This window comes from Acartia tonsa, chromosome 2 (assembly GCF_053477335.1).
Source record: "Acartia tonsa isolate MP-2025a chromosome 2, ASM5347733v1, whole genome shotgun sequence".
Classification (NCBI taxonomy): domain Eukaryota; kingdom Metazoa; phylum Arthropoda; class Copepoda; order Calanoida; family Acartiidae; genus Acartia; species Acartia tonsa.
The window spans coordinates 57,624,171-57,637,456 of record NC_137261.1 but is presented as its reverse complement, the minus strand read 5'-3'; the positions used below and the strand labels follow the sequence as shown (position 1 = coordinate 57,637,456).

Below are 13,286 nucleotides of genomic sequence, written 5' to 3'. Positions count from 1 at the left end.
TGTCTGTACCGAAGGATCTCGCTAATCGGTAAACCGATATGTTTCTCCTTTTCAATGTAGTTTCTCATATGTCATGGGAAGGTTTTTAACTAATATGGGGGAGGGTATCTTTTTTTACTCAACTTTCTAAAACTTAAATTGACGACTTCTTTCCAAACTTTCAAGTGCATCTAGAGGTCTTTAAGGGCGTATCAGCTGGCTATTAATAAAAGTAAGAAGTTGTAACAAAACAAAATTTAATTTTGGGAAGGTAATAATGAATTACTTGAACTTTTAGACCTGCAACAAACATTGACTGGAAAGATTCGCCCCAACCTTCCGGGGAACGACTGGATTTGCTGGCACCCGCCCCGGAGGATACAGGTAGAGTTTGGCAGGCTCAGCACCAGGAGCAGGTTCCCACCTATGCCAGGGTGGTACAGACAACAGCACACAGAAACCAGGAGGAGGACACACTCACTAAGATTAGGAAATTGCAATATTCATTATAAAAAATTATCTTTAAACATTTACTTTTTAACCTACGCCCACAGCATCTAGGGGTCTGAATTTAAAGTGATAGGAAAAGGGCAGAAATATATCCTAAAACCATCCGAAGACTAAAATCTGAAAATAGCCTAAAACCATCACAGGACCCTTATTAAGCTTATTTAAAATCGATTCAGTAATTGTTAAGATCTTAAGATTCAGACAAAAAATTCTTACTACTTTATATTGAAGGATACGTAAATGTTATTATTTAACGTTAAAAACCATTAGGGATAGAGAAAAATTACTAAAATATTATTCAAAAAAAAACAATTAACTATAATTGTAACCAATTTCCCGCGAGGTTAGAGGCGAAGCTGCCAGTTCTTGAAGTTCAATTAAATTAAAATCTAATCTCCAAGAAGTAGAATGATTCTGCAATAAAATAAAAACTATTTTGCCCAGTCATAGTTTAAAAGAATTTCAAAGTTTTTCTTCATTTTCCTTCTGCATTTTTCTGTTTATAAAGATACTAGCGGCTACGCTTCTAGAGGCTTCTTAGGGGCAATTTATAAGACTCGAGAGAAGGATAAAAGAAAGTCGTGGGAGTTGTAATTTTCCGTAGGGGCAATTTGTTTTAAGAGGGTTGAGATACCCTCCCCATTATTGACTTAAACCATCTCGGGCCTTTATATAGTTTCACTATAATGGAGAAATAGGTCGGTTCAGCGGTTAGCAAGATCTTAACGTACAAAGAAAAAACAAACTGTTAAGGTATAACTAGCGACTAAGCCCCTAGCGTCTGTAGGCTCTTTATTATTAAGATGGTCATAAATGGGCTAGATCCTAAGCTTCAGACAAAAAAAAACCTTACTACTTTATATAATAGGATATCAGGTTAAGGGACTGATATGAAAGAGACAAATTAATTTGAAGAGTAGCCTTACTTATTACAATTTTCTATAATATAAGAAAACAAATCCTTATGTGGATAGTACTCCAGGGTTCTAAAGGGATAAGACAAAGGCTGATAAATTGATTTATATTCCAGATTACCCCATCGGTAGTTTAAAATTAGTGGTCGAAACGTCTGAACACTCAACTTAATGAATCAGCCAATCAAAGTCCCCAAAGTTGTTAAAACAACGAATAATAAAACTTTGGGGACTAGTGTAATAAACAGGCCATTGTCCCCTCTTTCTCTCTGATGGTACTCGAATATTTATAGGAAACATAGCCGCCAGATATTTACAAAGGAATATTAAAAATAAACCACCATATATTCTATAATATATAAAATATATATAAAATGCATTTGATTTTCATGCAAAAAATGTTTTGTTTTTAAGTAGTAAGATTTATATTGTTGTCCCAAAAGATCTCGCTAACCATTGATCTGGTATAGTCCTGTTATGATTTAAGGAAGGTTTTATTCTTCCCATTCGAATACAAAGCCGCTAGATGCTAGGGGTGCTGCCGCTATAGTATTGTAAATATAATCTTACTGCAGACTTGACCCATAAACTCTATTAAAGCTAGATTAAATTTGGTCTTGAACTTAGTTTTCTTTTCGTATTTGTAAGACGTACTTTCAAACTATGTACAGCCGTATTGCAGGTGGAATAAAGAAGTCTTTAAAGTTAATAAAAAAAAAGTTGAAGATACCGGCTAACACTTTTATTGCACGAATTCTAACTGTACATAGTAATAAGTGGCGCCTGTTTTGGGCTAAGGCATTCACCCTTACTTTAAATATTGATGTTTCGCATCTGACATAGTAGCAGTAGGTACAACTTTTTTCATTTTAAGTTATTAATTTTATTGGGCCTTTCACCTCCCCAACATCAGATCTATAGTATAGAAATATATACAGATAACTACCTCCCTCCCTTTTTCAACGACCATTTTGGTCTGTTAGCAATATGTTTACTTATACTTGGCTGTGTTAATACACACCACACCATGCATTGGTTGATTTTCAATGACCTAATTGAGAGTCGGTACAAAGACAGTGCGATGGGGAGATACAGTATATAACCCTTTCTCCCTCTAGTATTTTACTCTAATTTTTGGTGATTTGTCCTTTGATGATGTTCAAATCTTTGAATTTATCCTGGTGGCCATTTATATATCCTGTTCATTGTTACAACCAGTCTTCTTATTTTCTAGTAAATATCTCTGGGGAGGGAGGAGTCAGGGAGGGAGGGAACATTGTTACCACTAGTCTTCTTATTTTCTAGTAAATATCTCTGGGGAGGGAGGAGTCAGGGAGGGAGGGAACATTGTTACCACCAGTCTTCTTATTTTCTTGTAAATATCTCTGGGGAGGGAGGAGTCAGGGAGGGAGGGAACATTGTTACCACCAGTCTTCTTATTTTCTAGTAAATATCTCTGGGGAGGGAGGAGTCAGGGAGGGAGGGAACATTGTTACCACCAGTCTTCTTATTTTCTAGTAAATATCTCTGGGGAGGGAGGAGTCAGGGAGGGAGGGGATATTGTTACAACTAGTCTTCTTATTTTCTAGTAAATATCTCTGGGGAGGGAGGAGTCAGGGAGGGAGGGAACATTGTTACCACCAGTCTTCTTATATTCTAGTAAATATCTCTTGGGAGGGAGGAGTCAGGGAGGGAGGGAGGGAACATTGTTACCACCAGTCTTCTTATTTTCTAGTAAATATCTCTGGGGAGGGAGGAGTCAGGGAGGGAGGGAACATTGTTACCACCAGTATTCTTATTTTCTAGTAAATATCTCTGGGGAGAGAGGAGTCAGGGAGGGAGGGAACATTGTTACCACCAGTATTCTTATTTTCTAGTAAATATCTCTGGGGAGGGAGGAGGGAGGGAGGGAGGGAACATTGTAACCACCAGTCTTCTTATTTTCTAGTAAATATCTCTGGGGAGGGAGGGAGGAGTCAGGGAGGGAGGGGACATTGTTACCACCAGTCTTCTTATTTTCTAGTAAATATCTCTGGGGAGGGAGGGGACATTGTTACCTCCAGTCTTCGTATTTTCTAGTAAATATCTCTGGGGAGGGAGGAGTCAGGGAGGGAGGGAACATTGTTACCACCAGTCTTCTTAATTTCAAGTAAATATCTCTGGGGAGGGAGGAGTCAAGGAGGGAGGGAACATTGTTACCACCAGTCTTCTTATTTTCTAGTAAATATCTCTGGGGAGGGAGGGAGGAGTCAGGGAGGGAGGGAACATTGTTACCACCAGTCTTCTTATTTTCTAGTAAATATCTCTGGGGAGGGAGGAGTCAGGGAGGGAGGGAACATTGTTACCACCAGTCTTCTTATTTTCTAGTAAATATCTCTGGGGAGGGAGGAGTCAGGAGGGGTGGGAGGGGAACATTGTTACCACCAGTCTTCTTATTTTCTAGTAAATATCTCTGGGGAGGGAGGGGACATTGTTACCTCCAGTCTTCTTATTTTCTAGTAAATATCTCTGGGGAGGGAGGAGTCAGGAGGGGTGGGAGGGGAACATTGTTACCACCAGTCTTCTTATTTTCTAGTAAATATCTCTGGGGAGGGAGGGGACATTGTTACCTCCAGTCTTCTTATTTTCTAGTAAATATCTCTGGGGAGGGAGGAGTCAGGAAGGGTGGGAGGGGAACATTGTTACCACCAGTCTTCTTATTTTCTAGTAAATATCTCTGGGGAGGGAGGGGACATTGTTACCTCCAGTCTTCTTATTTTCTAGTAAATATCTCTGGGGAGGGAGGAGTCAGGAAGGGTGGGAGGGGAACATTGTTACCACCAGTCTTCTTATTTTCTAGTAAATATCTCTGGGGAGGGAGGAGTCAGGAAGGGTGGGAGGGGAACATTGTTACCACCAGTCTTCTTATTTTCTAGTAAATATCTCTGGGGAGGGAGGGGACATTGTTACCTCCAGTCTTCTTATTTTCTAGTAAATATCTCTGGGGAGGGAGGAGTCAGGAGGGGTGGGAGGGGAACATTGTTACCACCAGTCTTCTTATTTTCTAGTAAATATCTCTGGGGAGGGAGGGGACATTGTTACCTCCAGTCTTCTTATTTTCTAGTAAATATCTCTGGGGAGGGAGGAGTCAGGAAGGGTGGGAGGGGAACATTGTTACCACCAGTCTTCTTATTTTCTAGTAAATATCTCTGGGGAGGGAGGGGACATTGTTACCTCCAGTCTTCTTATTTTCTAGTAAATATCTCTGGGGAGGGAGGAGTCAGGAAGGGTGGGAGGGGAACATTGTTACCACCAGTCTTCTTATTTTCTAGTAAATATCTCTGGGGAGGGAGGAGTCAGGAAGGGTGGGAGGGGAACATTGTTACCACCAGTCTTCTTATTTTCTAGTAAATATCTCTGGGGAGGGAGGGGACATTGTTACCTCCAGTCTTCTTATTTTCTAGTAAATATCTCTGGGGAGGGAGGAGTCAGGAAGGGTGGGAGGGGAACATTGTTACCACCAGTCTTCTTATTTTCTAGTAAATATCTCTGGGGAGGGAGGAGTCAGGAAGGGTGGGAGGGGAACATTGTTACCACCAGTCTTCTTATTTTCTAGTAAATATCTCTGGGGAGGGAGGGGACATTGTTACCTCCAGTCTTCTTATTTTCTAGTAAATATCTCTGGGGAGGGAGGAGTCAGGAGGGGTGGGAGGGGAACATTGTTACCACCAGTCTTCTTATTTTCTAGTAAATATCTCTGGGGAGGGAGGGGACATTGTTACCTCCAGTCTTCTTATTTTCTAGTAAATATCTCTGGGGAGGGAGGAGTCAGGAAGGGTGGGAGGGGAACATTGTTACCACCAGTCTTCTTATTTTCTAGTAAATATCTCTGGGGAGGGAGGGGACATTGTTACCTCCAGTCTTCTTATTTTCTAGTAAATATCTCTGGGGAGGGAGGAGTCAGGAAGGGTGGGAGGGGAACATTGTTACCACCAGTCTTCTTATTTTCTAGTAAATATCTCTGGGGAGGGAGGAGTCAGGAAGGGTGGGAGGGGAACATTGTTACCACCAGTCTTCTTATTTTCTAGTAAATATCTCTGGGGAGGGAGGAGTCAGGAAGGGTGGGAGGGGAACATTGTTACCACCAGTCTTCTTATTTTCTAGTAAATATCTCTGGGGAGGGAGGGGACATTGTTACCTCCAGTCTTCTTATTTTCTAGTAAATATCTCTGGGGAGGGAGGAGTCAGGAAGGGTGGGAGGGGAACATTGTTACCACCAGTCTTCTTATTTTCTAGTAAATATCTCTGGGGAGGGAGGAGTCAGGAAGGGTGGGAGGGGAACATTGTTACCACCAGTCTTCTTATTTTCTAGTAAATATCTCTGGGGAGGGAGGAGTCAGGAAGGGTGGGAGGGGAACATTGTTACCACCAGTCTTCTTATTTTCTAGTAAATATCTCTGGGGAGGGAGGGGACATTGTTACCTCCAGTCTTCTTATTTTCTAGTAAATATCTCTGGGGAGGGAGGAGTCAGGAGGGGTGGGAGGGGAACATTGTTACCACCAGTCTTCTTATTTTCTAGTAAATATCTCTGGGGAGGGAGGGGACATTGTTACCTCCAGTCTTCTTATTTTCTAGTAAATATCTCTGGGGAGGGAGGAGTCAGGAAGGGTGGGAGGGGAACATTGTTACCACCAGTCTTCTTATTTTCTAGTAAATATCTCTGGGGAGGGAGGGGACATTGTTACCTCCAGTCTTCTTATTTTCTAGTAAATATCTCTGGGGAGGGAGGAGTCAGGAAGGGTGGGAGGGGAACATTGTTACCACCAGTCTTCTTATTTTCTAGTAAATATCTCTGGGGAGGGAGGAGTCAGGAAGGGTGGGAGGGGAACATTGTTACCACCAGTCTTCTTATTTTCTAGTAAATATCTCTGGGGAGGGAGGGGACATTGTTACCTCCAGTCTTCTTATTTTCTAGTAAATATCTCTGGGGAGGGAGGAGTCAGGAAGGGTGGGAGGGGAACATTGTTACCACCAGTCTTCTTATTTTCTAGTAAATATCTCTGTGGAGGGAGGAGTCAGGAAGGGTGGGAGGGGAACATTGTTACCACCAGTCTTCTTATTTTCTAGTAAATATCTCTGGGGAGGGAGGGGACATTGTTACCTCCAGTCTTCTTATTTTCTAGTAAATATCTCTGGGGAGGGAGGAGTCAGGAGGGGTGGGAGGGGAACATTGTTACCTCCAGTCTTCTTATTTTCTAGTAAATATCTCTGGGGAGGGAGGAGTCAGGAAGGGTGGGAGGGGAACATTGTTACCACCAGTCTTCTTATTTTCTAGTAAATATCTCTGGGGAGGGAGGAGTCAGGAAGGGTGGGAGGGGAACATTGTTACCACCAGTCTTCTTATTTTCTAGTAAATATCTCTGGGGAGGGAGGAGTCAGGAAGGGTGGGAGGGGAACATTGTTACCACCAGTCTTCTTATTTTCTAGTAAATATCTCTGGGGAGGGAGGGGACATTGTTACCTCCAGTCTTCTTATTTTCTAGTAAATATCTCTGGGGAGGGAGGAGTCAGGAAGGGTGGGAGGGGAACATTGTTACCACCAGTCTTCTTATTTTCTAGTAAATATCTCTGGGGAGGGAGGAGTCAGGAAGGGTGGGAGGGGAACATTGTTACCACCAGTCTTCTTATTTTCTAGTAAATATCTCTGGGGAGGGAGGGGACATTGTTACCTCCAGTCTTCTTATTTTCTAGTAAATATCTCTGGGGAGGGAGGAGTCAGGAAGGGTGGGAGGGGAACATTGTTACCACCAGTCTTCTTATTTTCTAGTAAATATCTCTGGGGAGGGAGGGGACATTGTTACCTCCAGTCTTCTTATTTTCTAGTAAATATCTCTGGGGAGGGAGGAGTCAGGAAGGGTGGGAGGGGAACATTGTTACCACCAGTCTTCTTATTTTCTAGTAAATATCTCTGGGGAGGGAGGGGACATTGTTACCTCCAGTCTTCTTATTTTCTAGTAAATATCTCTGGGGAGGGAGGAGTCAGGAAGGGTGGGAGGGGAACATTGTTACCACCAGTCTTCTTATTTTCTAGTAAATATCTCTGGGGAGGGAGGGAGGGGACATTGGCCTGTTTTATTACACTAGTCCCCAAAGTTTATATTAACATGTTCTTATTAATTTGTTTAAAAACTTTGGGGACTTTTAGTGAATGTTTCAACAACTAATTGTAATTTACAGTAGGGATACTTTTGTGTAGCATAATTGGGGATGTGTATCAATTTATAGACCATTGTCTTATCCCTTTATATCCCTGGGGTAAAGTAAATCCCGTGCTATTTCCATTACTGAAAGATTACTTCCATACTCTTGGGGCGTGGCGTTAAATAATAAAAAGGGGGGGTCAGAATTGTTTTTGATCACTTAATTTGCTGTAGGGCGATGGCACGTATTTTTATCAACCCGAATTAAAATTATGTAATACTGAAAAAAGTCTTTTATTTTAAAATAAAACGTTTTGTCGTATTTTCAGAAAGGATGGAGAACCAACCTATTTTTCAGTATCTCTTCCTTCCAACTTAATTACAAGTTTTAATATTTAGTTCCTAATAATTAAGAATTAGAATGGATTATTGAAGATTTTAATTAAAGAGGATCATAATTATAGAAAACTAGTATTACTTTAATTCTTTTTAAATTCTTTTTACCCCTCTGCTTTTTAAAACAAAGTATTCATTTATATAAAAAAAAATTTGCATATATATATGATATAACTGCTTTTATGAAGGATTTAATTTATTGTTTTGTACTTTGCCTCACTTTAACCAAGATGATTTTTCATTTTATACATTTTATTATTATTTCAAAAAGCGCAGCTTCTATTAAATTACCTAAGTTTTTAAATTTCGAGACATTTTCAATGAACAGCGGCGGTTTTGGTTGGAGGAATAGATCTATAGTATAGATGTATATAGAGATAACCATCTGCCCACCTTTTCCAATGACCTTTTTTGTCTTCTAGCAAATTGTTTTCTGCTACTTGGCTGTGTTAATATTCCCGACACTATTGGTTGATTTTCAAAGACCTAATTGATCGTCAGAACAAGGTCCTTGAGATGGGGACATAATAGTTATTTAACCCTTTCCCCCTCTAGTGTTTTACTCTAATGTTGGAGGGAGGCGTATTCTTAAAACTAAAATCTTGAAATAGCTCAAACTGTTTGACAATTAATTTTGATCTAAGAAAAAGGTTATTATTTTGTCAATCATCATTTAGGAATAGAATGTACATAATGCACTTTCTATTGGAAAAGTTACTTTATTATTTTTTTCAGTGCATGGGGGTTGGATGATACACCCCTCCCTCCTGATACACCCCTATATAAAGACAAACTCCTGACTAGGGATGGCAATCCGAATCTGAATCTGGAATCAGCCCATTTTTTGGCCAATTTTGGAATCCGGAATCCGTTTTCTTTCAACTAGCTCTTTTTGAAGGCAAAGATTATCATCATTATATATAATATTTTTTAAAATCTGGTTCGATTCTCGGAAGTTAATTATAGAGAACACCAAGAACATTAATTTTTAGGACATATGTACTAATGTAATTTTAAAAAATAGCTGGAATCCGGATTCTGCGGAGAATCCGCCATTTTTTTGACGGATTCTTTCTAAGAATCCGAATCCGGTCCAAAAATTTGACGGATTGCCATCCCTACTCCGGGCAAAATCCTCTGCACGCCACTGTACTGAGTTTTTACGTTTAAAGCTTTGAAAATTTGTATTCTTGCTTAACCACATCTGTTACTTGACATAATATGTCAGTTTACAACTTGTTGTAAAATATAGAAATTATATCTACAAAATATATATTGCTTTGCTATTACTTTACTTTTCATTTCTTTTTTTCACTCAATAAAATTTTTCTCTTTGAATTATGTATTTTTTGTATATATACATAATTAGCGGCTGCATCTCTAACATATAAGGGCTTTTTTTCAAAAGGATTTAGAAGGACAGAAAAACTCAACTTGTGGACTTAAATTTAAAACAAAATAGCATAAAACCATCATTGGACTAAAGTGAAGCTTCACTAAAATGGATAACTCTTTTTGGCGTAGTGCTTGTCAAAATCGTAAGCTTCAGGCAAAGCACCATACTACTTTATATAAGACTAGCGCTTTGCCCTTAGAGGCCTCTCTCTCTCTCGGGAGGGAGAGTGGTGTTGCCTTTCCCAAAAATAGTTTTAAACCTTCCCAGGACCTTTAAGATGCTACCCTATAAAGGAGAACCATATCGGTTCGATCGAGCTGAAAGTTTCAGGGAAGCTTTATAATGGTCAAAACGGAATTTGTATTTTTTTGTTTTGCTGGCGTGCACAGGAAAGTTGCAAAAAAAACCGGTTCGGCTCGGCCATAAATACCAACCAGGCATTATTACCCGTTTTTGGTGCTTTCCCCTGGCGTTAAAACCCGGTTTTCCTGTAAAAACCCGGTTATTTTGACCAAAAATCGAAAAATGTAATTTTTGAACGCCAAAAGTGAGATGAACACTTTTTAGAACTTTGATACGATCCGCAATTGAAAACTACACAACCTCATGTAATCTATAGAGCTACAAGTATAATCGAAGCGATTTATTTCAAATTTCGTGTTTAGCCGGCGATTTCGGGAAAAAAAAACCCTGTTTTGTTGTTGTTGTCAAAAAAGATCTATTAGTGAAACCGGGTAATAAAAATTTCAGACTCCAAATGGAAATGCCGAACCGGGCCTATATAGGGCGTAAAAAAACGATAAAAAAATCATATAAAAAATAATAATTTAAATAAAACGAATTCACAAATAGATGTACTTGTCAATAAACTTTAGATTTAACGAAAAAAATCAGCGACTTTACTTTAAAAACAAAAAAGTTAGATGGGGTATTTTGAATTTTCATGATTTTCAAACTTTGTTGATCTATACCGGCAAACGGAAGTAAGCAAAACTGCCTGCTCCAGGGTGAAATGAAAGCCAGGGTAGTAGAGGGGGGATTCATACTGAGAATGATGCAATTATGAAGCCGGAAACCGTTTTTTTTACATTTTCTGGAACCGGGTTTTAAAACCCGGTTCGGCACTAATGGGTTAAACAAACAGATATTAAAAGTATTAAATTGACGGACTAACCCTAATTGTAGAAAAGCTTTAATTTACAAACTATTTTATAAGAATGGAAATAGTTATTTATCGCATCGTATTAAAAACAGCTTTCCACGGATATATTGATGAAAAAGTAATATAAATGAAAATTGTCTGTAATACGATGCTATACATGATTTACCAGTAAGGCTGAGAACCGGTTTTAATCCAGCGGATATTAGTCGGTTTGGAAGCCAAAATACTAGAAATAGTGTTAAATCAAGTTTTATCTGTGGTGCAAAATCTTGCCTTAAGAAAGGTAAAAGACGTTGTATATTTAGATAGCCCATCTGACCCCATTTTTCGTCAAAATTAAAAATGGAATTGTTGCAGACATACCCTTTGTTTTTAATTTGTCAATTGTACTAGATACGGGCGACGAAATTTTACACGAATTTATTTCACAATATCATTTTTAGAAAGCTAACTTTATTAAAAGAATTTTATAACTGAATATATGTTTCTTCATATGCTTCAAATTATACGAGGGAAGAATTTTTTTACACGAATTAATTTACCCTAGAAAAGCTTAATCCTTAAATTTATAGCTGACTGGTAATACAAACGAAATGATTAAATTATGCCCTTGCGTAACAAAATGTGTACACAATTTAAACCAATGAGATCTCGTGTATGTTCCTTTAGTATTCTCCTATTGGAGGAATAAGACAATATGTCTCTTGGATAACTCTATTAGAAAGATGAATGAATATTGCAATTTTTAGAAATCTTGGCACCTTTGGATTCCAGAATCTTGGATAAACTTCCAACAACAAACTTTTAATATATAATTATAACAGAATAATCTTTTTATCCTTTTAAATTAGTTTTTAAACTTCTATTTAACCCATAACATAAATTTAAAAACTAAGAAAAATAACTAAAAGAATTTAAAAAGCCAAAAAAATGAAGAAAAGAATAAAATCCAAAAAGTTTACTGAGAATAATGTATAAATGTTTAATCCAAAAATTTACATGTAATTTAAAAAAAGAAAAAAATCGAAAAAAATCCGTAAAAAACTGAAGAAAAAATGAAAAAAAAAATTAAATTATACCTAGACAAAGATGAATATTTTTTCATCTAAAATTGTAAAATTTTAACAATTTCTAGTATGAAATATTATACTTTATCATCCCTGTTATCACTCCCTTTAAACCTTGAACTTGACTGCAGTGAAAAAGATTTTTATCAGATTTATTTTCTTGTACTTTCTGCAAGTCATAATTTCTTTCATCCTTTCATATTCATTCGTTCAAAGAGGGAGGGAGGGGACATTGGACTGGAAATTACCCAAAGTTTTTAATAGTTATTTCTCGCATCGTATTATAAACGGCTTTCCGCGGATATAGAATTTACAATTATAAGATTAAAACTAGTTTTTTTAGCCCCGAGTAGCCGAAGGCACCGGCTAAAAAACTGGTTTTAATCTTATGATTGTACATTTTAATATTCGTAGAAAACCATATTATCTTTTTTGTTAGTTCAAAAACTGGTTATTAAATTTTCAACCAAAAATTTTAATTCACTTAAGGGGTAATTTTGTTTATCATTATTGGGGATGTATATCAATTTATCGTCCAGTGTCTTATCCCTTAAGATCCCTGCAAACGTGTACAACCTATCATTTTTAGCAAAAGTAAAGTAGATTTAAAACAGTCAAGCAATGAAAAATTTATCTTGAAGCAAGCTTTTTGTCAGCCTGTCTTTAAACAAATGATCTAAAACGTAAAGTCAAAACTTTAAATCATACATTTTATCATTTACCATAAATACTGTATCCTAAATTTGACTGTAAATATTTTAATGACCGTTGCATTTAACTGATAATCTGTAAAAACTAATCCATGTTATATTGTATTACTGTAGCTTTTTAGATGTTAAAAATAATGTATTAAGGACTCGAGGTTTTTGTCCCGATCTACAACGCTTATAGAGACACACTAACCCATATTTCTTATAGAATTTTTATATTTTATCCCCTTTTTTAAAACTTTTCTTGTATATACTAACATGTTTTGTTTTTATAAGCTTTGGAGATGAGGTTTTCCCTTGTAGTTCTAAAAATTTGACAAAATAAATATAAAAATAATATCTTTGTTGTTTTATGTTGTTGAATAGTTCAGTATCTGCCATAGTAATAGATGTATTTGTGTCTGCCTGTTTTAACATAATTTAGCCTTCTTTTTATCGGATTTTATTTTCATTGTCAAATGCATTATCACAGTTTTGTTTTGCGTCGTAATAAAGACAATTTTCTGCGGATAGTTAAATAATGAAATATTATGATCTTTATTTTATTATTCGTAGAGAATTGTTCAAAACGATACGATAATGCTATTTCAGAACAGATTAGAACCGGTGTAGAGGGGCCATTTAAACCTCTAGTTTTAAAATATCGTAGGCTTGAAAATTTTGGGTATTTCTTGAATGTTGATGCGTTGGATCCAATCTACAGCGTGGCCACATTTTTCAGTATACTGAAAATATTCAGTATTCTTCAGTATTTGGAAATTGGGAATTCAGTATTTTCAGTAAATACTGAATATTCAGTATTTGAAAATTTTATTCAGTATTTTTCAGTTTTTGGAAATTTTCATGAGTCAGTATTTTCATTATTTCTTAAATTCCAAAAAAAATTTGCATAACTAAGATGTTTTTTCAAGTAGTTGATGTGAGATTTTTTCGGCGCTTAGTGCCTCACTTTACTTTCCTTTAAATTACCCC

General features: G+C 37.2%; 1 protein-coding gene across 1 annotated transcript in view; it reads left to right on the top strand.

Moving 5' to 3' along the window:
* Helz (Helicase with zinc finger) overlaps nt 1-12,653 on the top strand; it is a 90,373-nt gene extending 77,720 nt beyond the window's left edge. The window contains exons 34-35 of the mRNA XM_080151450.1: nt 278-469; nt 11,287-12,653. Coding sequence (XP_080007576.1) covers nt 278-469; nt 11,287-11,323 — 229 coding nt within the window. The 3' untranslated portion in view covers nt 11,324-12,653. The remainder of the gene's footprint in view (nt 1-277; nt 470-11,286) is intronic.
* The last annotated feature ends 633 nt before the right edge of the window (nt 12,654-13,286 follow it).